This window comes from Panthera leo, chromosome D3 (genome assembly GCF_018350215.1).
Source record: "Panthera leo isolate Ple1 chromosome D3, P.leo_Ple1_pat1.1, whole genome shotgun sequence".
Classification (NCBI taxonomy): domain Eukaryota; kingdom Metazoa; phylum Chordata; class Mammalia; order Carnivora; family Felidae; genus Panthera; species Panthera leo.
In genome coordinates this window covers 58225151-58252953 of record NC_056690.1, presented here as the reverse complement: position 1 = coordinate 58252953, position 27803 = coordinate 58225151, and the positions used below count along the sequence as shown (strand labels likewise).

The following is a 27803-nucleotide window of genomic DNA, read 5'->3' as shown; positions in this document are numbered from 1 at the left end:
ATCTTTCACCATTAAAAGTATAATATTATCTATAAGTTTTTGTGAGATGCCCTTAATTGGGTTAAAGACATTCTCTTCTAAGTTTTTGGAATTTTGTCATGAATGGAATTGAGTTTTCTCCAGTTTTTATTTTTTACCTCAATGGAGATGAGTGTACTTTTCATTTTTTGACTAATAGGATGAGTTACACTAATTAATTTTTGAGATAAACAACTTAGTTATAATGTATTATTTTTTATATTGTTGGACTGAAGTTATTAAAATTGTGTCAATTTTTTGCATCTAATTTATGAGGAATATTTGTCTGCAATGTTCTTGTAATGTCTTTGGGCTTGTATCAGAGTAATGTAGGTCTCATATAATGAATTTATAAATATTATCTCTTGAATTTTTTTGGGAAATGTATGTAGACTTAGTACTATTTCTGTCTTTTTAGTTATTATTGAAGTACAGTTGACATATAATGTTATATAGTCAGGTAAACAACACACTAATTATTTTTATGGTCACATTGGTATTTTTTATTTTGGAAAGATATATTATAGGTATATCATGTAGTACATAACTTTAGATATAATTTCTTGCATGTGTACGGGCTAATAAATGTAAATTTTTACATACATAATTAAAAAATTAATAGATTGTTTTGTACATGTGTAATGTCAATGGTCATAGCAGAGACTTTTACTAGCTACTGTAGACGACTTTTTCGGGTTTATATTGGACTAGAATTCAACAAAATGTACTTTACATCTTGACTTAGTACAAACATACATATATATGTAGCAGAAACCAATACATAATAATCATGACCCAGTATAAATTTATTCCATTCCCCTTTAGTATGCCTTTTTTTTTTAAATGCTGGTAATGGCTACTAATGGCCACAAAAGAATATTATGTCCAATGTGTTAGTCTCCAAACAGAAGTCAGAGTTCAGCAGTTGCCAATTCTGTGCCTCGCCTTCCTTCAGGTGCCTAGTGGATTGATGGTGTAGGGGCCTCTTTTATAAGGACACTTAATCCCATTCCTGAGGGCTCTACCTCAGGACCTAATCACCATTCCAAAGGCCTCATCTTGGATCCTGGGAAGATGGCAGCGTAGGAGGATGCTGGGCTCACCACTGTCCTGCTGATCACTTAGATTCCACCTACACCTGCCTAAATAACCCAGAAAAACGCCAGAAGACTAGCAGAACAGAGTCTCCGGAGCCAAGCGCAGACGAGAGGCCCACAGAAGAGGGTAGGAAGGGCAGAGAGGTGGTGCGCACTCCACGGACTGGCGGGAGGGAGCCAGGGTGGAGGGGCGGCCCGCCAGCCAAGCAGAGCCCCTGAGTCTGGCTGGCAAAAGCGGAGGGGCTGGACGGAGTGTGTTCTGACAGCAAACAGGACTTGACATCTGGAAGGTTATAAGCTAACAGCTCTGCTTGGAGAACTGGAGGGCTGGAGAACAACGGGAGGGAGAGTTGTTGAGCCCTGGACTACAGATCTCAGCTTGGCAGGGAACAAAGGCCCTCGCCAGCACCATCTCCCTCGCCCATCCCCCAGCCAAAATCCCAAAGGGAACCAGTTCCTGCCAGGGAACTTGCTTGCACCACGCAAACACCCAACGCTGTACTTCTGCGGATCCATTCCTCCCTCGGGTCTGACTCCCTCCCGGTGCTGCAGGGCCCCTCCCAAAGCAGATCACCAAAGGAAAAACGAGCTGAGCCTGCCCCTCCCGCCCCTGTGCACCTTGCCAATCCACCCCAGCTAATACACCAGATCCCCAGCACCACAAGCCTGGCAGTGTGCAAGTAGCCCAGACGGGCCACGCCACCCCACAATGAATCCCGCCCCTAGGAGAGGGGAAGAGAAGGCACACACCAGTCTGACTGTGGCCCCCAGCGGTGGGCTGGGGGCAGACATCAGGTCAGACTGTGGCCCCGCCCACCAACGCAAGTTATTCAAGACGCACAGGGGAAGTGTCCCGCAGTTCCGCACCACTCCAGAGACCATCCAAAATGACTACACGGAAGAATTACCCTCAAAAAAACGTCCAGGAAATAACAACAGCTAACAAACTGATCAAAAACGATTTAAACAATACAACAGAAAGTGAATTTAGAATAATAGTCATAAAATTAATCGCTGGGCTTGAAAACAGTATAAATGACAGCAGAGAATCTACTGCTACAGAGATCAAGGGACTAAGGAACAGCCAGGAGGAGCTAAAAAATGCTATCAATGAGCTGCAAAATAAAATGGAGACAACCATGACTCGGATTGAAGAGACAGAGGAGAGAATAGGTAAACTACAAGATAAAATTATGGAAAAAGAAGAAGCTGAGAAAAAGAGAGATAAAAAAATCCAGGAGTATGAGGGGAAAATTAGAGAACTAAGTGATGCACTAAAGAGATAATAATATACACATAATTGGTATTCCAGAGGAGGAAGAGAAAGGGAAAGGTGCTGAAGGTGTACTTGAAGAAATAATAGCTGAGAACTTCCCTGATCTGGGGAAGGAAAAAGGCATTGAAATCCAAGAGGCACAGAGAACTCCCTTCAGACGTAACTTGAATCGATCTTCTGCATGACATATCATAGTGAAACTGGCAAAATACAAGGATAAAGAGAAAATTCTGAAAGCAGCTAGGGATAAACGTGCTCTAACATATAAAGGGAGACCAATAAGACTTGTGACCAATCTCTCTACTGAAACTTGGCAGGCCAGAAAAGGAATGGCAGGAGATCTTCAATGTGATGAACAGAAAAAATATGCAGCCGAGAATCCTTTATCCAGCAGGTCTGGCATTTAGAATAGAAGGAGAGATAAAGGTCTTCCCAAACAAACAAAAACTGAAGGAATTCGTCACCACTAAACCAGCCTTACAAGAGATCCTAAGGGGGATCCTGTGAGACAAAGTACCAGAGACATCGCTACAAGCATGAAACCTACGGACATCACAACGACTCTAAACCCATATCTTTCTATAATAACACTGAATGTAAATGGACTAAATGCACCAACCAAAAGACATAGGGTATCAAAATGGATAAAAAAACAAGACCCATCTATTTGCTGTCTACAAGAGACTCATTTTAGACCTGAGGACACCTTCAGATTGAGAGTGAGGGAATGGAGAACTATTTATCATGCCACTGGAAGTCAAAAGAAAGCTGGAGTAGCCATACTTATATCAGACAAACTAGACTTTAAGTTAAAGGCTGTAACAAGAGATGAAGAAGAGCATTATATAATAATCAAAAGGTCTATCCATCAGGAAGAGCTAACAATTATAAATGTCTATGCGCCGAATACCGGAGCCCCCAAATATATAAAACAATTTCTCACAAACATAAGCAACCTTATTGATAAGAATGTGGTAATTGCAGGGGACTTTAACACTCCACTTACAGAAATGGATAGATCATCTAGACACATGGTCAATAAAGAAACAAGGGCCCTAAATGATACGTTGGATCAGATGGACTTGACAGATATATTTAGAACTCTGCATCCCAAAGCAACAAAATATACTTTCTTCTCGAGTGCACATGGAACATTCTCCAAGATAGATCACATACTGGGTCACAAAACAGCCCTTCATAAGTATACAAGAATTGAAATCATCCCATACATACTTTCAGACCACAATGCTATGAAGCTTGAAATCAACCACAGGAAAAAGTCTGGAAAACCTCCAAAAGCATGGAGGTTAAAGAACACCCTACTAACGAATGAGTGGGTCAACCAGGCAATTAGAGAAGAAATTAAAAAATATATGGAAACAAATGAAAATGAAAACACAACAATCCAAACACTTTGGGATGCAGTGAAGGCAGTCCTGAGAGGAAAATACATTGCAATCCAGGCCTATCTCAAGAAACAAGAAAAATCCCAAATACAAAATCTAACAGCACACCTAAAGGAAGTAGAAGCAGAACAACAAAGACAGCCTAAACCCAGCAAAAGAAGAGAAATAATAAAGATCAGAGCAGAAGTAAATAATATAGAATTGAAAAAAACTGTAGAGCAGATCAATGAAACCAAGAGTTGGTTTTTTGAAAAAATAAACAAAATTGATAAACCTCTAGCCAGGCTTCTCAAAAAGAAAAGGGAGATGACCCAAATAGATAAAATCATGAATGAAAATGGAATTATTACAACCAATCCCTCAGAAATACAAGCAATTATCAGGGAATACTATGAAAAATTATATGCCAACAAACTGGACAACCTGGAAGAAATGGACAAATTCCTAAACACCCACACGCTTCCAAAACTCAATCAGGAGGAAAGGGAAAGCTTTAACAGACCCATAACCAGCAAAGAAATTGAATCAGTCATCAAAAATCTCCCAACAAATAAGAGTCCAGGACCAGATGGCTTCCAGGGGAGTTCTACCAGACGTTTAAAGCAGAGATAATACCTATCCTTCTCAAGCTATTCCAAAAAATAGAAAGGGAAGGAAAACTTCCAGACTCATTCTATGAAGCCAGCATTACTTTGATTCCTAAACCAGACAGAGACCCGGTAAAAAAAGAGAACTAAAGGTCAATATCCCTGATGAATATGGATGCAAAAATTCTCAATAAGATACTAGCAAATCGAATTCAACAGCATATAAAAAGAATTATTCACCATGATCAAGTGGGATTCATTCCTGGGATGCAGGGCTGGTTCAACATTCGCAAATCAATCAACGTGATACATCACATTAATAAGAGGAAAGATAAGAACCATATGATTCTGTCAATCGATGCAGAAAAGGCCTTTGACAAAATTCAGCATCCTTTCTTAATAAAAACCCTCGAGAAAGTCGGGATAGAAGGAACATACTTAAAGATCATAAAAGCCATTTATGAAAAGCCTACAGCTAATATCATCCTCAATGGGGAAAAACTGAGAGCTTTTTCCCTGAGATCAGGAACACAACAGGGATGTCCACTCTCACCGCTGTTGTTTAACATAGTGTTGGAAGTGCTAGCATCAGCAATCAGACAACAAAAGGAAATCAAAGGCATCAAAATTGGCAAAGATGAAGTTAAGCTTTCACTTTTTGCAGATGACATGATATTATACATGGAAAATCCGATAGACTCCACCAGAAGCCTGCTAGAACTGATACATGAATTCAGCAAAGTCGCAGGATACAAAATCAATGTACAGAAATCAGGTGCATTCTTATATACTAATAATGAAGCAACAGAAAGACAAATAAAGAAACTGATCCCATTCACAATTGCACCAAGAAGCATAAAATACCTAGGAATAAATCCAACCAAAGATGTAAAAGATCTGTATGCTGAAAACTATAGAAAGCTTATGAAGGAAATTGAAGAAGATATAAAGAAATGGAAAAACATTCCGTGCTCATGGATTGGAAGAATAAATATTGTCAAAATGTCAAAACTACCCAAAGCTAACTACACATTCAATGCAATCCCAATCAAAATTGCACCAGCATTCTTCTTGAAGCTAGAACAAGCAATACTAAAATTTGTATGGAACCACAAAAGACTCAGAATAGCCAAAGTAATACTGAAGAAGAAGATCAAAGTGGGAGGCATCACAATCCCAGACTTTAGCCTCTACTACAAAGCTGGAATCATCAAGACAGCATGGTATTGGCACAAAAACAGACACATAGACCAATGGAATAAAATAGAAACCCCAGAACTAGACCCACAAACGTATGGCCAACTCATCTTTGACAAAGCAGGAAAGAACATCCAATGGAAAAAAGACAGTCTCTTTAACAAATGGTGCTGGGAGAACTGGACAGCAACATGCAGAAGATTGAAACTAGACCACTTTCTCACACCATTCACAAAAATAAACTCAACATGGATAAAGGACCTGAATGTGAGACAGGAAACCATCAAAACCCTAGAGGAGAAAGCAAGAAAAGACCTCTCTGACTTCAGCCGTAGCAATTTCTTACTTGACACATCTCCAAAGGCGAGGGAATTAAAAGCAAAAATGAACTACTAGGACCTTATGAAGATAAAAAGCTTCTGCACAGCAAACAACCAACAAAACTAAAAGGCAACCAATGGAATGAGAAAAGATATTTGCAAATGACATATCAGACAAAGGGCTAGTATCCAAAATCTATAAAGAGCTCACCAAACTCCACACCCAAAAAACAAATAACCCAGTGAAGAAATGGGCAGAAAACACGAATAGACACTTCTCTAAAGAAGACATCCGGATGGCCAACAGGCACATGAAAAGATGCTCAACGTCGCTCTTCATCAGGGAAATACAAATCAAAACCACACTCAGATATCACCTCATGCCAGTCAGAGTGGCCAAAATGAACAAATCAGGAGACTATAGATGCTGGAGAGGATGTGGACAAATGGGAACCCTCTTACACTGTTGGTGGGAATGCAAATTGGTGCAGCCACTCTGGAAAACAGTGTGGAGGTTCCTCAAAATTTTAAAAATAGACCTACCCTATGACCCAGCAATAGCACTGCTAGGAATTTACCCAAGGGATACAGGAGTACTGATGCATAGGGGCACTTGTACCCCAATGTTTATAGCAGCACTCTCAACAATAGCCAAATTATGGAAAGAGCCTAAATGTCCATCACCTGATGAATGGATAAAGAAATTGTGGTTTTGGGCGCCTGGGTGGCTCAGTCGGTTACGCGGCCGACTTCGGCTCAGGTCACGATCTCGCGGTCCGTGAGTTCGAGCCCCGCGTCGGGCTCTGTGCTGACAGCTCAGAGCCTGGAGCCTGTTTCAGATTCTGTGTCTCCCTCTCTCTCTGCCCCTCCCCTGTTCATGTTCTGTCTCTCTCTGTCTCAAAAATAAATAAACGTTAAAAAAAATTTTTTTTAAATAAAAAAAAAAAGAAATTGTGGTTTATATACACAATGGAGTACTACGTGGCAATGAGAAAGAATGAAATATGGCCCTTTGTAGCAACATGGATGGAACTGGAGAGTGTGATGCTAAGTGAAATAAGCCATACAGAGAAAGACAGATACCATATGTTTTCACTTTTATGTGGATCCTGAGAAACTTAACAGAAACCCATGGGGGAGGGGAAGGAAAAAAAAGGTTAGAGTGGGAGAGAGCAAAAGCATAAGAGACTCTTAAAAACTGAGAACAAACTAAGGGTTGATGGGGGGTGGGAGGGAGGAGAGGGTGGGTGATGGGTATTGAGGAGGGCACCTTTTGGGATGAGCACTGGGTGTTGTATGGAAACCAATTTGACAATAAACTTTATATATTGAAAAAAAAAACAAAACAAAGGCCTCATCTCCAAATAATATCACATTGAGGATCAGTTTCAACTTGCAAATTTTGGAAGTACACCAACATTCAATCTGTAGCTTAGTGTTTCATCTATCTCTCCTTACAGTTTATCATTTGTTGCCTCAAGTAATTTGACGTTCTTTTGACAAGCATATACTTATCAGAGATAACAACACAGTAATTTTTTAATTCTTTTTTTTGTTTGTTTGCGTATTTTTGAGAGAGTGATAGAATGTGAGCAGTGGAGGGTCAGAGAGAAAGAGGGAGACACAGAATCTGAAGCAGGCTCCAAGCTTTGAGCTGTCAGCACAGAGCCCAATGCAGAGCTCGAAATCATGAACTGCAAGATCATGACCTAAGCTGAAGTCGGATGCTTAACCAACTGAGCCACCTAGGAGCCCCTATAATTCTTTACATTACTCAGTGCTCACCATAGTAAGTGTAGGCGCCACCTATCATCATACAACATTATTACATTATTACAATATTAACCATATTCCCTATGCTGTACTTTTCATTTCCATGAATTATTTATAACTAGAAGTTTATACCACTTAATCCCTTTTACTTATTTAGCTCACCCCCTCTCACTTTGCCTCTGGCAATCACCAGTTTATTCTTTGTATTTAAGAATATTTTGGTAGGCACCTGGGTGGCTCAGTCAGTTAAGCATCTGACTTCAGCACAGGTCATGATCTCGTGGTTCATGAGTTTGAGCCCCGTACCAGGCTCTCTGCTGTCATTGCAGAGCCCATTTCAAATCCTCTGACTCCCTCTCTCTTTGTACCTCCACCACTCTCATGTGTGCCCTCCCTCAAAAATAAATAAACATTAAAAAGGAGTACTTTTTGTTGTTGTTCTTTTGTTCGTTTTGTTAGATTCTATATGTAAGTGAAATCATATAGTATTTGTCTCTTTCTGACTTATTTCACTTAATACAATATCCTATAGGTCCAAATGGCAAGATCTCATTCTTTTTTATGGCTGAGTAATATTCCATTGTGTGTGTGTGTACCACATCTTCTTTGCCCATCTGTGTATCTATGGACATTTGGGTTGCTTCCATATCTTGACTATTGTAAACAATGCTGCAATAAACAGGGGTCCATAGATCTTTTTGAACTAGTGTTTTCATTTTCTTTGGGTAAATACCCAGTAGTGGAATTATTGGATCATATGGTATTTCTATTTTTAATTCTTTGAGGAAAATCCATACTGTTTTCCAGAGTGGCTGCATCAATTTACATTCCCACCAACAGTGCACAAAGGTTCTCTTTCCTCCACATCCTACCAATACTTGTTATTTTTTGTCTTTTTGACATCATTCTGGCTGGTGTTACGTAGATATCTCATTGTGGTTTTGATTTGCAGTTCCTTGATGATTTGTGATATTGAGCATCTTTTCATGTATCTGTTGGCCACTTGTATGTGTTCTTTGAAAAAATATCTATTCAGGTCCTCTGCCTATTTTTCAATTGGATATTTTTTAATGTTGAGTTGCATAAATTCCTTACATATCTTGGATATTAATCCCTTATCATTGCAAATATCTTCTCCCATTCAGTAGGCTGCCTTTTTGCTTGCTGATGGTTCCCTTTGCTGTGCAAAAGCTTTTTATTTTTGTAGGCCCAGTAGTTTATTTTTGCTTTTGTTTCCCTTGCCTGAGACAAATACGTTGCTAAGACCAATGTCTGAGAAATTATTGCCTACGTATTCTTTAAGGAGTTTTACGGTTTTAGGTCTCTCATAGGTCTTTAATCCATTTTGAGTTCATTTTTGTGTACGGTGTAAGAAAGTCTTCATTCTTTTGCATGTAGCTGTCCAGTTTTCTCAGCCCCATTTATTGAAAAGACTTTTCCCACATTGTATATTCTTGCTTTGTCATAGATTAATTGACCATAAGCATGGGTATATTTCCCTATCATGTTCCACTGATCTATGTGTGTGCCAGTACCATACTGTTTTGATTATTAGAGCTTTGTAGCCTATCTTGCTATCTGAGATTGTGATAACGCCAGCTTTGCTCTTCTTTCTCAAGATTACATTGGCTATTCAAGGTCTTTTGTGGTTTCATACAAATTTTAGTATTGTGAAAAATGTCGTCGGAATTTTGAATTGAATCTGTAGATTGATTTTGGTAGTAGAAACATCTTAACAGTATTAATTCTTCCAATCCATGAGCATAGTATATTTTTCCATTTGTTTGTATCAACTTCAGTTTCTGTCATCAATGTCTTACAGTTTTCAGAGTGTGGGTGTTTCACCTCCTTGGTTGAATGTATCCCTAGGTGTTTATTCTTTTTGGTGTGATTGTAAATGAAAATGAGATTGTTTTTTTAATTTTTCTTTCTTATATTTTGTTATTAGTGCATAGAAACACAACAGATTTCTGCATATTACTTTTGTATCTTACAATTTTACTGAAATCATTTATCAGTTCTAATAGTTTGTTTTTTTTTTTTAATGGAGTCTTTAGGGTTTTCTATATTCAGCATGTCATCTGGAAATAGTGACAATTTTACTTCTTTCTTACCAATTTGAATGTCTTTTCTTTTTCTTGTCTGACCACTCCAGCTAGGACTTCCAGTATTGTGCTGAATACAAGTATTGTTCCTATGTTTTTATATATGGCCTTTATTATGTTGAGGTATGTTCCTTCTAAACCCACTTTCTTGAGTTTTTATCATGCATGGATGTTGTATTTTGTCAGATGCTTTTTACCCTTCCTCTTGTTAATCTATCACATGGATTTGCAAACCTGAACTACCCTTGTATCCCTGGAATAAATCCCACTTGATCATGGTGAATGATAATTTTAATGTATTGTTGAATTCAGTTTGCTGATATTTTGCTGAGGATTTCTGCATCTATGTCCATCAGGGATATTGGCCTGTAGTTTTCTTTTCATACTATTTATTTCTTAAATGAATAATAACATTTGGTAGCATATACCAGTGAGGCCATCTGAGCCTAATGTTTTATTTGTGGGAAGACTTTAGCCTCAAATCAATTACTTTTATAGGGCTATACAGGTTATCTATTTCTAGTTAAGTAAACTTTGGTAGTTTGTGTTTTTCAAGGAATTTGTCCTTTGTATGAATTGGCAAATTTATCAACATAAAGATGTCCATTAAACAACCTTGTTTTCCTTTCAACATCTGTAGAAACTGTAGTAATGCTATATATTCCATTCTCAATTTTGATAATTGGTGGCTTCTCTCTCTTTTTTTTTTTTTCTTGACCAGTCTGCTTAGAGGTTTACCAACTGTATGGATCTTCTCAAAGAACCATGTTTTGGTTTCAATGACTTTCTCTGTCTTTTTAGTTTTCTATTTCCTTGATTTCTGCTTCACTTTTTTCTTATTTTCTGCTTACTTTGGACTTAGTTTCTCTTTTTGTACTTTCTTAAGGCAGAAGCTGAGATAATTTATTTGAAACGTTTTTTTCTGATATAGACAATCTTATATGCTTCTAAGTACTGCTTTATCTGTATCCCACAAATTTTGATATTTGTGTTTTCACTTTGATTCAATATACATTATAATTCCCCTTTTATTTCTTCTAGGACCCATGGGTTATTTAGACATTTGTCATTTAGTTTACAAATACTTGGTGATATCAGAGACAAATTTCTGTTGTGAATTTCTAATTTAATCCCATTGTGGTCACAGAAGTACCTTGAATAAATTGAATTATTTTAAACTTATTGTGACTTGTTGTATGACGCAGAATACAAATTATCTTATCAAACATCTGTGTATACTGGAAAAAACTGCATTAGACTATTGGGTGTTTTCTTTAAAAGTCACATCAAATTGGCTAATGTAATTTGTTCTTTACATCCTTTAATAATTTTCTGCTAAATCATTCTACCAATTATTGAAAGAAGGGTATAAAATATCTGACTAAAATTGTCAATGTATCCATTTCTCCTTGCAGTTTTATCATTTTTTGCTTCACATATTTTGAAACTGTTATTAAGTACATGAACATTTAGTATTATTATATTGCCTTGATGAATTGAATACTTTAGCATTATGAAATGACCTTTTTTCTGAAATATTCTTTGCTCTGAAATGTAAATCATCTGATATTAACTTAGCGAGTCCAACTTTCTTTTTATTAATATTAGTATGGTACACCTTTTTTCCCCAACTTTTTACTTTTAATTTTGCTATTTGTTTCCTATTTGTCCCTTTGGTTTTTTGTTCCCTTTTCCCTCTTCTGACTCCTTTTGGATTATTTTTTATGATTCCATTCAATCTACTCTGTTAATAGCTATAACTTTTTGTCATATTATTTTGGGGACTAATTTAGAGTTTATAACAAGTACCTTTAACTTTTCATAGTCTACTTTGAAAGGATATTTGTCTTTACAGATATTGTATAAGACCTTCCAATAGTATGTTAATTATCCTCACCTAGTCTTTGTACTACTGTTACACATTTTGCTTCTACATATTATAAACTCCATGGTATATTACCTTTCTTAAAAATATATATTTTACCCTTAAACATAATAAAACAAAGAATTCTTATACAAACTTACCCTTAATAATACAAAGAATGTTATTTTATATTTACTCACATAATTAGCATTTCTAGGATTCATTATTTTATGTAAATCTATATTTCTAATATTATTTCTTGTGGTTTGAAAGACTTCTTTTAACATTTCATGTAATGCAGGTTTGTGGATGAAGAATTTTTTTGAGCTTTCATTGTCCAAAAAGTCTTTATTTCACCTTCAGTTTTGAAAGATACTTTTTGTTCAGTATAGAATTCTAATGACAATTTTTTTTCTTTCAGTAATTTCAAGATTTCATTCCACTGTCTACTGGTTTGTATTATTTGACCAAAAACAAACAAACAAACAAAAACTGCTTTCATTTTCATCTTTCTCTTTATGTGCCATGTTTTTTTTCCTCTTACTGCTTTTAAGAATTTTTCTTTATCACTGGTTTGGTTTTAAGTAATTTGATTATGATGTGACTTCACAGAGTCTTCTCCATCTATTTTGTGCTTTTAATTGATTGATCCTCTTAGATCTGTGGGTTTATAGTTTTCATAATACTGGAAAAATTGGGGGTCATTGTTTGTTCAAATATTTCTTTTTCTACTCTGCCCCTCTCCCGGAGCCCATTTGGGAACTCAATTACACATATATTTGGCTGTCTGAAGTTCTACAGCTAACTTAGGCTCTGTTCCTTTTCTTTCAGTCTCTTCTTCTTGTTCTTCTTGTTCTTGTTCTTCTTGTTCTTGTTGTTCTTCTTGTTGTTCTTGTTCTTGTTCTTCTTCTTCTTCTTCTTCTTCTTCTTCTTCTTCTATCTCTGTTTAATTCTCAGTAGTTTCCATTACTGTGTCCTTATTTTACTAATCTTTTCCTCTGCAATGTTAAATTCCCTGTTAATGCCTTCCAGTGTATTTTCCATTGCAGTTAGTCTCTACAAGTCTGATTTAAGACTTTAACAATATGTATTGCTTCTAGTTAACAAGCTCATGTTTCCTTAACTTCTTGAAAATATGTGTTGCAATACAGTAAAAATAACCTTAGGGTTGTTGTCTATTAATTGTATAATCTGTGTCATTTCTGGGTTGGTTTTCGTGGATTTCGTCTCACCTGGGGTCATACTTTCCCCCGTTATAGGGCTGGTAATTATTGTTGTTGTTTTTTTCAGTAATTTTTGACTGGAGGTTAAGCATTGTGAATTTTAACTTTTTGGTTGCTGGATATTTCGATATTTATTCTTGAGTGATAAATACGCTTTATGCTTTATTTTCTGTGCAGTTAACTTGGAAATATGTCCTGCCAAATACTGCTTTTCAGCTTTTTTTAGGGAAAACCACAGCATCCTTTAGTCTAGGGCTACTTTTGCCCTCTACTGAGAAAATGGCCTCCTGAGTACTGCATCTGATGCCATTTTGGCTGGTAGAAACAATATCAATTCACAGCCTTATGCAGTAAGTTCCAAGGATTTTTCCTCTTTTGGTGGTTCTTTTTCCCGACACATTAAGTTTTCTCATACTTATGCATTAATCATTATTTGGAGATGCCAAACTGGTCTCATAAACTGTTCTCATGACCTGTTTATGTGCCTTTCCTCTTACTGAGTTTTATTCTTTCAACAGGCATGTTGTACCTCTATTTTTCTTTTTATATTATAATATTCTCAAAGGGCTCATCCATGTATGCCCTATCCACTCTATCACATAGCCTTGTTATTTTCTGAAATTTTAATTTCCTTTTCCTTGTTAAATTGTCTTTTGAGATTATATGATGCATGAGGGCAGGATCTATACCCAGAACACTCAAAACAGTAGGCACATAGGCATTCAATAGACATCTGCCAAATTAATAATTCCACCTTTACCTATCTGTTCCACTTATTTTTTTTTATATGTTAAAGTTAATCTTTACACATTGACATGAGTCTTAACATTTCAATCAGATAATGAGTGTTATTACTATAATGACAAGATTAACCAATCAAATAATGTACTAAGGCTCAAAATCACATTAATTTGAAAGAAGCAGAAAACAGGTTAGCAAGGGTTCAACTAAAAAGTTAACAAGGGAAGAAATAATTTAATGTTCACTGAACAATAAAAAACTATAAAAATCAGGCAGCAGGGTGTTTGAAATATAGCTTAGTTAACAGGCACGTGCAGGAAGATAAGTTACGCAAAAGTCTGAGTCCATAAATAGAAGGACAGCCAAATACTATGCTTTTTGAAGTATTATCTGTTTACCTGGAGGGTGTGTCAAATATCTTTGTCAGTAACATTTGATATATAAATGTCAGTATTCCCATCCAAAATGGGGGAAAGGGTATTTAGGATTTCTTCCAGCTGGTACCTTGGTCCTTTGAACAAAAGCCTAGCTCTGGCAGAGTGCAGATAGACAGTAGACTGATTATCAGTGTAGTAATAAAATGTGACCCAGTTGCCTCTCTCCTGCGCTTAGATGTCGTATCTGAACGTGTTGATGCTAACTCTGCAAAATCAAGTACTACTACTCTGGCTGCTTCTATTCTGCAGTCAATGGAACTGGTTCCAGATCAAGACTTTCTGTTCCATGAGTAAAAATTCATTCAAACTTGGGCTGAGACAATCTATGTTTAATTGTAGTCAAACCACAAACAAAATTTAACCATCTTAACCATTTCTAAGGGTACAACACAGTAGTGTTTATCATATACATTGTTGTAAAACACAACTCTGGAACCTTTTCATGTTGGAAAAGTAAAACTCCGTATCCATTGAAAACTAACTCCCCTTCTCCCCACCTCACCCCCCAGCGCATCCACTATTCTACTTTCTGTTTACAATAGTTTGATTTTTTTTATTTTAAAGTTTATTTTTGAAAGAGAGACAGAGAGAGAGAGAGATTCCCAAGCAGGCTCCACACTGAGCGTGGAGCCCAATGCAAAGCTTGATTCCACGAACCACAAGATTATGACCTGAACCAAAGCCAAGAGTTGGACACTTAACCGATTGAGCCACTCAGGCACCCCAAGAATTTGGCTATTTTAAACACTTCATATAAGTGGAATCATGTAGTAATGAGACAATCTGTTTGGTATTAGATTCTCTTTCCTATTACATGCCCTATGACAGCTAGCACAGTCTTAGAGCCACTTGAAAGAAATTAAATAGACTTCTGAGATGTAGGACTGAGAAATAATGTCAAAAAGTCAGATACAAAGTAAATATTGACTCCAAAAAGACTGATCATAAACCTAAGTTGTTCAACATATTTTGACCATGTATCCCAATCATATCTAATATAGAGAACATACAAAGTTTAACATTTTTAATACTACATTATCAGTTTAAATACTTTTGAGATTTAATTTTGAATCTATAACCTACCAGTAGAAAGCCTATTTCTTCAAGTTAATAGCCAAGTATTAATGTCTAGATTGCACTGAAAAATAGACTTTCTGGTTTGAAACTAATTGTGTAATATCCAAGTATGTGAAAGACTGTATACTCAGTACCAATTATAAAGCAATTTGATTTGAAAAAATTAACACAATAGTAAATATATGTCTTTCATGTTGATTTGGTTTTCAGTGTTTAAGAGACTTATAGTATATCACCAAGTAATTATTTATTATTATTCAATTTAGCCTGATTTGAAGATCTGATTTAGGTATGCAGGACTTTCAATGGAGTATATAGAGACTGATCTCTCCTCTCAAAATGGTAGGAAATGGTCCATAATAATTTGTATAGTTGTCTGAATAAATAATAAAAAGACCATAATAAATAATGGGTAAAACATACTGAAAAGTAAAATATTGTTCACAGTGGCACCAAAATTCAATAGGCACAGTCATCTTAGGATTCAAAATTCATGCACAGTAGGCCATATGCAGTCAACAAAGTTTGCCTGGACTTGAGACCTTCATTATCATTATGATTCATACCATTGGACCACACTTTAATATTAATTCCCCTCGAAGAGAGATTCTTTGCAACATATAATAATAGAAATTTATTAAGTTCACCTACCTGTCAAGGGTAGCATTTCTTATATTTTTCCTTGGCTATTAAAAGTATATATTTTATTGATGAGCATTATTTCTTGACTTAAGGTTACTGCTGTTAAGGTGGATTTGGGAAGCAGCTCTAGAAGCACACTGAATTTACCAGCAAGACACCCAGACATTTTGAAATGGTCTTAATATGGCTCTGAAAAGCACAGCTCTAGGTACTATTCTAGGATCTCTTGATTCTGTAGTCACTTGAATCTCAGAATATCTGCTAGATTTTTTCTTTCTTGTTAAGGATTTATGCACCATAAAAATAATACTTTTATCCTCATTTAAAGACAATACTTCTCCTTACTATTCATTACATAAGACTAAATGATATACTGTGCCAGTGTTCAAAAGTTCAGGTGCATAAAATATGCGTAAAAAACACTGCACCTAAAGAAACAAACAAACAAACAAAAAATGCCTGAAAATAATCACAGAACAGGAAGTAGTTCTATGCCCTATGCACAACAAAAACTCTTTTAACAAAACTATATTGACAACAATAGGAACCACCAAAAAACATTAAACATGTACTTAGTAATGATTTATCTTTCCTATATTTCAAATTCTGTTTAGTACACGACCCAGATTCAAACTAAGAAACATGGAACAAGTCATCATGGACAAAATGGAAAAGTTTCTATAAAAGGGCTTTTACCAGATCAGATCAGCAGAGATTCATTAATATCTATTGCCCTTGGCTGAAAAGTAATGATGAGTTTATACATTTTACCGAAAAGGGGAAATCTCAAAAAGATACCAAATATTCCTTTTTATATCTTTTTGACAAAAAAAAAGGAGAGGTAAAAAAAAAATAGTAAGGTAGGCTTGCATACCAACACTTTTGAATGACAGTGGGAGAAGCTACTCAAAATGCTGCCTAGGCTTTCTCTTCCTTTAAAGAATACTTTAGAAACACTGCTATGTTACACTTCAAAAATGGTAGAGCCTGTCAAACACTCAATTGTGGTAAGAAAAGCTATATTCTAAAATGTACATTGGTCAAAACTATGGTTACTAGATCCTTCCACATCCAAGACCAAGGTTATATTGTGGGTAAGTATTATTTCTTAAGATAGGGAAATGGAATAACGGACACACATCAGTGAAATATCTTAATCTCAACAGAGCAAGTGAAAAACATTTCTAGAATCCATAATGAATCCAGGCTGAATGAATTAGAAAATTCATCTTTGAGGCACAGCAAGAAAGAGAATGAGGGAAAAACAAGGGAAAAAGTCACCTTGTAAATGGAGTAATCTCTTTTCAAGGAAATGGTAGAAATCAATGAAGAAAATCACAAGCTAGGGCATTCTTCTGGAGAACTGTGGATTTAATAAAACTATAAGCAAAACCTATAATATGCAACCTGAGCCAGATGGCAAACAATGAAAGAAGAAACAGAATAAGTCTCTTAAAGTCAAGTAAATGCCTCATGCAAAATGAACTTCTGCCATCTCCATCACAAAATCTGGAGATTAGTTAAATAAAAAAACCCTTATTTTCAGAACAAATAAAATTTAATGTTTGCCTGATATTGTGGCTGTTCACAGTAAAAGCAAATAAAGAGTTTCCTACCATTTCTAGTATATTAGTGCTCTGATATTAAAAAAACGAATGTCAGGGGCACCTGGGTGGCTCAGTGGGTTAAGTGTCTGACTTCGGCTCAGGTCAGGATCTCACAGTTCGTGAATTCAAGCCCTGTGTTGGGCTCTGTGCTAACAGCTGGGAGCCTGGAGCCTGCTTCAGATTCTGTGTCTCCCTCTCTCTCTCTCTCTCTGCTTCTCCCCCACCCCCAGCACTCTCTCTCAAAAATAAATAAACATTAGAAAAAAAACCAAACAAATAAGATTTAATCATGGAAACAGGGGCATCTAAAGGGAATTTTCAACATTTTTTTTTTTAGGTATCTCAAGTTTTTCTTGTCTTTCTTCAAGAAACTATGGATTCAGACTAGTTAGGTTCACACCTTGATTTGCCAACTTGTCCCCTGCCTGACCTGGTAAGTCATCATTCTCTTCTCTGAATGAGTCTGAGCTTCTTCCTCTGTAAAGTGGGGCTCATTTCACTGGTTTATTATGAGGGCTACATGATTTACTATGTGTTCCGAGCTGAGAACTGGCACCCAATATGTACCATATAGGTATTTGTTAAATAAAAATTAAATGTTAAACCAAACGCTGTGATAGGTTCTGAATATATAAAGACCAATCCAATAGGATGCCTGTTTTTTTTTTTTTAAAGCCTGATGAAGGAGAAGGGTAACTAAACAATGATTACAAAAGAACAAGAAAGGTGCTGTGATAAAGATGAGCAAAGCCTATTTGTGAGCACATCAAGGGGACATTTAACTTTACCACATCTTCATTCAGGCTCAGAGTCATCACAATGACGCCCCTCCTGACAGAAAATAAAACTGTTGACCAAAGTTACCCAATTCCCATGAAAGGGAATGACAAGGTGTTTACCTTCGTTCAGGTAAGAGAAGCCTATCACAAAGAACAAAGCACATACCATAAGAAGCAAGATGATAATCTCTACTTGGCATCCAAAAAGAAACTTATTTCCTCTCTAAAGTCAAATGGCAGAGCCTATAAGTGGCCTCAATTTCATTTTCGTTGCATATAAGACATAATGACTTAACTACCAGGCACTTCCAGAAAACATGGTTTTAAAATTTTCTCATGAGTAAGTCTAAATGAAAAGTCAAAATTTCTCTTTTTAGGATGCTCTCTGTATATACTTGGCCAACATCTTCATTCTAGTATTAGTGATTTTTTCAGTTTTGTTCCTCAAAGTTAAGGTTAGAGAGTCGGTGTTAATTATGATGGGTCTCTAGTGAAAACTCCAAGAATCACTAGCATAAACATAAAACACTAGAACAGTAATACCTAAGAAAGTTTTATTTTCCCCCAATTTCAGAAGTAGATAAAAAGAGTGAGCCTTCCTTATCTAGAAGTCTTTAGAGCCCCATGCATGTCTTTAGAGCCCTCTAGTGACTATTTCTTCACTCTCAGTCTATTTCCTTAAGGTCCTAAGACTCTAAACTGACAATTGAAAAACCTTCCCTACCCTCTAATACGCCTGCCACATAGGTTGCCCTTCACTTTTGTGGCCCCTGACACTATGCCATGCAGCGGGAAGGAGTGGAAATACAAAAGCAAAGGTCAGAAATCTGATACTTTATGCTACAATTTTCTCTAGCCCACCCAAAAACAATAGACAAGGACCACCTTAAAAACTGCCTTCCCTGGGTGCCTGGGTGGCTCAGTGGGTTGAGCAGGCAGAGTGTCAGACTCTTGATTTAGGCCTTGGTCCTGATCCCAGGGTTCTGGGATCACCCATCCTGTCCAGCTCCACACCGTGAGTGGAGCCTGCTTATGATTCATTCATTCTCTCTCTCTCTCTTCCTCTGCCCCTCTCCCCTGCCCACTAAGAAACAAACAAACAAACAAAAACTCCTGTCTGCCCTGTTTTCCAAGTGGCAGGGAAAACCCAGATAGGATTTTCCAGATAGGATCCAGATACCAAGATTAGCTGCCACTTTCCTCTGCCTCATTTTACACTGTAGGTTTTTTAGAAAACAGAACAAAAGAAAATATTTCAAATTAGAATACAAATAAACCATTCATACTTTGGCCATTTCCTTTTTTTTAAGTTTATTTATCTGTTTTTAGTAATCTCTAACCCCAATGTGGGGTTCAAACTCACAATCCCAAGATCAATGCTCTACTGACTGAGCCAGCCGGGCAAGGCCATTTCTTATAAATGTTGTGACTTCAAAAAAAAGGATATGCCGAAAGTCTGAGCTACACAACGTTCCAGCAAGTTATACTATTATATTATTTTAACCTTTCCATATGTCTACACTTAAGTTCATAACTGAAATTTTCTTGACCCCAATTTTTTTTGTATATATATTTTATCATCCAGTTAGCCAGCATACAGTGTATATGATGTGCTCTTGGCTTCGGGAGTAGATTCCCATGATTCATTGCTTACATACAACACCCAGTGCTCATCCCAACAAGTGCCCTCCTCAATGCCCATCATCCATTTTCCCTGCCCCTCTGCCTCCCACCCCATCAATCCTCAGTTTGTTCTCTGTATTTAAGAGTCTCTTAAGGTTTGCCTCCCTCTAAGTATTTTTGTTTGTTTGTTTTTGTTCTTTTCATTCCTTTCCCCTCCATGATTGCATCCACATTGTTGCAAATTCTTGGTCCAGTTCCGAACCTATCTGAGATCACTGTCTCTAGGCTGACCAGCAATGATGTTCCTTAGAAGGGTTGTAAGAAACCATTCCCAGGATCTGATAGTATTCAAAGGGGAAAGTAACATGTTAGCACATTACCCAGGCTTTAATATTTAATAGCAATGGCCTGGACCCTACTGCAGTTTTTTCTGCGATGCTTCAGTGTGTAAGATTTATTGTCCTCTTCACTTGAAGGTTTAAACTCACTTGGATATGAAAAGACAACAAGTATCACTGGCGAGAGGCTGAGAGCTTGTTTCACATCACAACTGGTAGGGTTCTGAAAAATCATTTAATTACACAATATACACCATTTGAGGATATATATATATATATATATATATATATATATATATATATATAGATGTTTATATATAAAGTCTCCTCTCTGTCTCAAAAATAAATAAACGTTAAAAAAAAAATTAAAAAAAAAAAAGGGGGCGCCTGGGTGGCTCAGTTGGTTAAGTGTCCGACTTCAGGCTCAGTGAGGTTCAACTCACACGGTCTGTGAGTCCATGAGTTCGAGCCCCGCGTCGGGCTCTGGGCTGATGGCTCAGAGCCTGGAGCCTGCTTCCGATTCTGTGTCTCCCTCTCTCTCTCTGCCCCTCCCCCGTTCATGCTCTGTCTCTCTCTGTCTCAAAAATAAATAAACGTTAAAAAAAAAAAATTAAAAAAAAAAGTCTCATCTATATGTGATTTATACATACATACAAACATGAAATCATGCAAAATATTTCAATTTTCTACAATTTAAGATTTTATGAGTCACCAAGTCACTTCTATTATTCTAAAAACGTAAACATGAGTTAGGAAAGGCTCATTAGTGTTTTCTGTAAGGACAATGCATAACAGCCCACCTGATCTTCATTAAGCAACAGAGCAATGGGGTTTTCTTTACTATTCCTGCTGTACTTTCATATAACTAGGAGCTTCTCACTGACCCACAGCCTGCTTCAAGTAACCATTCCTGACCTCTGGGCCCCAGGAACAGGAGGTGAAAAAACAAAAAAGAAGTAAAGGACACTAACTCAATCCCATGCTATATTTGCATGTTTTAAGACAACGTTATATAATGGGACTCGATACAATAAAGGCAAATGACTTATGACATCTTGCTGATCCATTCAAAACAAGAAAAGGTAAGAATAAAGCTGCTTACCTGTGGTTCCTGCATTCCAGCAGCACCAAGTTCTGAGAGGGACATGGTGAGCTTCTCCTGCTGTTCTGATAGGTATTTCTGATAGAGACTGAGAAGTTCTTGGCATTCTCTATACTGTAGCTGAAGAGGTGAGATTGCAAATTAAGGGAAAAAAACGAATAAACTGATTCAAACTGCATCTATCAGTGCTGCTTTTCAGATTCCAGTAAACAAAAGAGAGCCAAAAATGCAACCATATTTGGTGAGAGTGCAAGTAGACCAACACAGTACATATATCCACCAAAAAAAAAAAAAAAAAATGAAAACAATAATTCACAAAGAGAGTACCAATGGTCATCCTATTTGAGGAGAAATTTCTCTCTCAAATCTTTAAATTTGAATGAAAAAAAAACATGCAAAAGAAGGAAGTTAGACTCCTATCTCACCCCATACACAAAAACTAACTGGACATGGATCATTGATCTAAATATAAGAGCTAAAATGGTAAAACTCACAAAAGTAAATCTTTCTGACCTTGGATTAGGCAATGGTCACCTGAAAGCACAGAAAACAAAGAATAAATAAATAAATTGGACTTAAATTTTTGAAAAAGCATACACACAGAACAACTTTTGCTTCAAAGGAAACTATTAGAAAATTAAAAAAACAACCTCCAGGTTAAGAGAAAATATTTGCAAATCATACAGATGATAAGGGACTGGTATTCAGAATACATAAAGACCTTGTATGATTCAACAGTAAGGAAATGTCTAACCTAGTTAAACATGAGCAATGAACTTGAATAGACATTTCTCAAAAGAAAATATACTTATGTCCAAGCAGCACAAGAAAATATGCTCAACATCATTAAACATTTGGAAAATGCAGATCAAGACCACAATATGAGATGCCACTTTGCATCTACTAGGATGGCTATAATCAAAAAGACTAACAAAGAAAAGCTTTGATAAAAATATAGAAAAATTACAACCCTCCTATATAGCCAAGGGGAATGTGACATGACACTGTTGCTTTGGAAATAATAATATTTTGTGCTCCCAAAAGTTAGACATTGAGCATATTCAGTGCTCCCAAAAGTTAGACATTGAGTTACAAGACTCAGCGATTCCATTCTTAGCAATAATCCCAAGAGAATAAAAAATATATGTCCACACAAAAACTTGTACATGAATATTCAGAGTAACATTCTTCATAACAGTGAAAAAGTAAAAACAACCCAAATGTCACCAAGTGATAAATGGATAAACTAAATGTGGTATATGTATACACAGTATACTACTCAGCCATAAAAAGAAATAAAGTATTGCTATATGCTATAATATGGATGAGCCTTGAATACATTATGCTCACAAAACCAGACACAAACGGCCACATGTATGATTTTATTTATATAACGCCACTGTGGTGTTTTTTTGTTAATTGTTTTAAATACCTATTCTAATGAACTAGGGGAAAGAATACTCAGTTCTAAGTACACGGGATCACAAATAAAAGTTACATTCATCCATGTTCACTTCCCGTACTCCAATTTTCTGAAAAATTACTTCAGATCCATACAGAGAGAAAGTACATTATTAGTGTGTGCCAGCAGCTGGGGGAGGGAAATAGGGAACAAGTACTAATGGGTATCATTTCGGCAGGGGGGCAGGGGGTGGGTAGGTAATGAACATGATCTGGAATTAGATAGTTGTGCTTGCATAGCTTTGGGAATATTCTCAAAACCACTGAATCACACAATGGGTAAATTTTATTGTATGTGAGTTATATCTCAATAAAACTGCTACAAAAAATGCAGAGTAGAAGTGATAACACTTCTAATTACTGCCTAATTTAGGAAGAAAGTTCTAACCATATCAAACATAAAGGAATTATATTAGATTTTTGTCTTGTTTTTCTATAATGTCAGTTAAGTCAATGTTTCATTAATAAAACAGTCATCAGGAAATTTTCTGCCCATATACTTCTCTACATTTTTCACAGTCCAATATGGAGAACATAGCAATCTAACCAGGGGTACCCTCTCCCACAGCTCCTCGAACTTGCAAAGTGCTCAAGACGAAAACCCTAAAGTGGAAAAGTCACCTAACTGCATAGATCAGGTGTATGGGAGACAGCTCTATCCAAGAGAGAGTTCTATTCCTTCTCATTTCCTCCCCAGGCCCACTTTTCTCTTGGATCATTTCCGAATCTCCCCCCTCACTTAATTATGTATGCTGTTGGTATAAAAATTACTGTCCAGTAAGATTATCCTACATAAATACTTTTACAACTGGTCATCATGATTAAGGGTGGGAATAGTATTTCGTAAATGTCAAAAATGGTGACTGGTTTCAGTATTCCTTAACATTTTCATAACCTAATCATTGCCTCAGGGCAGGTTCTTGCTCTAATAACTTTTGCCAATCATGACTGCATAAATAACCAATTGCTTCATTATTCTCATTATTAACCTTTAACAAAAAGAAAGGAGCCACAGATGGTTTATAGAAGGGGAACGGTTCATAATAAAAGGATAGGTTACTAAGCTTAAAGAATACATTAATTAGAAGAGCTTATTGAATCCTCAGTATCTTAAAAACAGTAACGATAGAATGAAGTGTTCTAAATAAGCTAATATCATTTCAAAGTCACTATATGTCAGACCAGGCTGGTTTTTACATTGCCATGCTTTTTGGCAGTAAGCTTCAAAAGACGAGAATGATGTGTGGTGGTCCCAAGAGTCCCTGCCAGCTATGACGTATATAAAAAGAATGTTTGATACTGGTTGTTACCATAGGCAGTAATGTTTATAGTAGGTGGACGTATTAGCCTGGATGCAGAATATGAATTGTACTCTGGAGAAAGCCAGCACAATTATACAGCCTAAGAGGTAAATGTCAACATTTGAAGACAAATTATAGGCAAATTCATTTAAACACACGCTATTCGGCAGAATATAAAAACAGGCAGTCCTATCTTTATCAATTTTTTATATCTGTCTTGATTCACCAGATTTTGCAATGCTCCCCGTTTCCTGGAAAATCCAAAATGTATGTCCAGGAAACACAGTAATTTTCCTTCCTCCCTAACACAATGAGACTTCAACCCTCCATCTGGAGAGAGAGATTTATGTAAGGAAAATGTGGGTAAAATGCTTTCTTCACTGATCTGGGGGAGGGAGTATAGTGAGGAAAAAAAAAGACACATTTAACTCAATCCTGGCCAAATGACAGAAAAGAATGCAACAGATGTACAAAATCCAATCTAAGGGAAGGCGTACATCCAACCATGACAGTAATCTAACACACAGGTAATCTGTCCAACCACCATTCAAGAACTGAAAGGAACGGCAGTCGTCACAACCTCATTAAAGAAAGAAATCTTCATAAGATAACATAAATAAGTATAAAGTAATATTAAGCAAGATCATATTAAAACCTAAACATTAATTAGCCGAAATGGCTGTGGAAAATGGTCATTTTGCAAAGCTTAAAGCCTTAACTTCAAAATGCATTAATTCAGAAAAATAAAAGTAAAGGTCAAAGCAGAATGAATAGGGATATAGGGAGAAAGAAAAAAAAAAAATCATGTGAGTCTCCTGACCAGAGACAGGATATATTGTTAGTATGCTGCCAAAGTAGAAAGTGATCGCCTTGAGCTGGAAGATTTCATCTGGCATAGCAAAGACTACCCTCTTACCCCATCTCACCCTTGCCTTGGATATTTGGGATACTGGGATCTGGTACTTAGTAATCCTGATTTAATACAGAACTCAGTGAAGGAAGGTCTCTATGGGAGGAGAAAAGGGAGAATCATTAAACTAAAAAAAAAAAAAAATTCTCTATTTTCTGGAACAAAGACTTGGAAAAATGGCTGATTCCCATTCTGGCATATGGAAAGTACAAAGTAAGCTATGCTCTAATGCAAAAGTGTGCAAAGAGAAGTAGATGGGGGGTTGCCAAATGAATAAAAGCAACCCTGAAGGAGACTCTCAGTCAAATTTAGGACAATTTGAGGACTGGAAGGAGTGACTCTAATAACAAATTGAGTAAATATTTACCAGTTCATGGTGATACTTCAAAACGACAAAAAAGAGTGAAAGGGGAAAAAAAAGTAAAGCCCATCTTAACAGAAGAATCCTAGCTAGCTATTTAGAAGGAATGGTCAAATTTTTTAAATTGTCATTTTATAACGCCCAATGAAATAACAAATCCAGGCAAGAATCATCAATGGAGACTGAAACCAGTAAGTGAAAGATTAATAAATAAGATATGCATAAAGTGTCAAGATTAGTTACTTAGAGCAAAGAAGAAAATGTACCTTTAAATGGTAAAACCTGGTAGTCATTTCCCAAAGTGAATTTAAGATCACTAACAGTGAAAAGAAAAACCCAGTAATTATACACCCCCTAATGTATAAAGTGGGCAACTTACCTATGAGATATTCTTGCCAAATGTTTTACTTGCATTTAATAAAATATGTAAACCTAACTCCCATTTCACAGAAATTAGAGTAAAGAACAAGCTAAATTACAGCACAAAGAAACAAATCAGACAATGTGGGAGATTTTGCAAAGCACTTGGCCTGAACTCGTCAAAAAGTTCATGTCATGGAGGGAGAGTGGGGTCAGAGGTCTATCCTAGTTTAAGAGACTGAAGACCCAAAGAAACGCAACCCATGGACCATGATTGGACCATGATTGGATCCTTGCTCAGGGAGAAAAATAGCTATAGAAGACATTCTCGGGACAACTAGAGAAACTGGAATATTGACTCAAAAGTTGATCTTATGGAATTACTGCTAATTTTATTAAATATCATAATGTGGTTTATAAAGAGAAATGTTCTTAATCTTAGGAGATGAATGTGAAATATTTCGGGTGACATATGACACTTGGCTCAAGAAAAAAAATAAGTGAATAAATGTTTATATATGTAAGAAAATACATTTATTTATATCTATAATTATATACATATATATTTATGTAAATATGTAACAAAAATAAAAGCAAATATGTGAGAGGACACAGCAAATAGAGCAAAATGTAAACTATGAAGTCTAGGTAGCATATATATGGTGGTTCTTTGCTTTATTCTATCAACTTTTCTATATATTTGAAAATTGCCATAATAAATAGTTGCAAAAACTTGTTTTTGGTTGTATTTTTTTGTGTCTTCTTTCTACTATTAGCTAGTCTCTTCTTGTCTTCCTACTTCCACCATAAATTATCTGGGGATAAGCAGAACTGGTAGCATTAGGTCAGACTCCCGAGAGCTCTAACTCCGTGTACCCGTGGTCATTAAATCAGATGATAAACTGTTAGTATGATCTGATGATACACCAACAGAAACCCATCCCTTGAACCAAAGATAGGCATATGAAAGGTAGCAAAAGATCACTTTTTAAAAGCCTGTCGAGTTTTCTTCCAGTCATGTAATGAAGGCAGTAATGTAGAGTGATTAGTGCGCAGGCTTAGGTGTCACCCAACATTCTTGGCTGAAATCTTAATTCTGGTATTCAGTAATAATGTGCCTCTGGATGAGTAACTTCTCTGACATCCTCATCTGGAGATGATGATTCCTACCTCACCTTACAGGGCAACTATGACTATAAAATGAGCTAATAAATGAAAAGTGCTTAGCATAGCGCAGCACACAGAGCACACATTCAATAGATTTTCTGAAAAGAGATCAAGGGCACAAGAGATAAAAAGTGCTGGCAAGGATGTAGAGAAAAGGGAATCCTGGTACACTGCTGACGGGAATGTAAATTGGTACAGCCACTATGAAAAACAGTATGGAAGTTCCTCAAAAATCTAAAACTAGACTACTATATGGTTTAGCAATCCTATTTCTGGGTACATATCTGATGGAAATGAAATCACTATCATGAAGGGATATGTACACCCCTATGTTCATTGCAGCATTATTTACAACAGCCAAGACATGGAAGCAACCTAAGTGTCTGTCAACAGATGGGAGTTAAAAATGTAACACACACAAACACACACAGGAATATTATTTAGCTTTAAAAAAGAAAAGAATCTTCCCATTGGCAACAGTATGGATGAACCTTAAGGGCACTCTGCTAAGTGAAAAAAATCAGACTGAGAAAGATAAATACTATATTCTCTTAATTATATGTGGGGTCTACAAAGCTGAACTCATAAAAACAGAGGGTAGATTGGTGGTTGCTAATGGCTGAGGGTTTGGGGAAATGATGGTGGTGGTCAAAGGATATAAACTTCCAGTTTTAAGATGAATAAATTCTGGGGAACGCTAAGGGACAGCATGGTAGCAATAGTTAACGATAGGTACATATTGTATGTTTGAAAATTACTATAAGAATAGATCTTAAATGTTCATACACACACACACACACACACACACACACACACAGGGAGGTAATGGATGTGCAAACTAACATTATGGTGTAATCACTCTGCAATATACACGTATATGAAATCATCACGTTGTACACCTTAAACTTACACAGTGTTATATGTCAAATATATATGATATCAAGGGGCTTAGAGAAAGAGATTTAAATAAATAAGAATACCATGTTCTAGGAGAGGCATTTAAACATAGGAATCAGTGGAGACTTTTTTTT

The 27803-nt window shown here is 36.4% G+C and overlaps 1 protein-coding gene across 7 annotated transcripts in view; it reads right to left on the bottom strand.

The window, feature by feature from the left end:
• Nucleotides 1-27803, bottom strand: part of KIAA1328 (KIAA1328 ortholog) — a 348418-nt gene that overhangs the window by 203193 nt on the left and 117422 nt on the right. For all 7 annotated transcript variants that reach the window (XM_042911439.1, XM_042911438.1, XM_042911436.1 and 4 more), the window contains one exon: nt 21213-21340. In XM_042911439.1, the coding sequence (XP_042767373.1) occupies nt 21213-21340 (128 nt within the window). The remainder of the gene's footprint in view (nt 1-21212; nt 21341-27803) is intronic.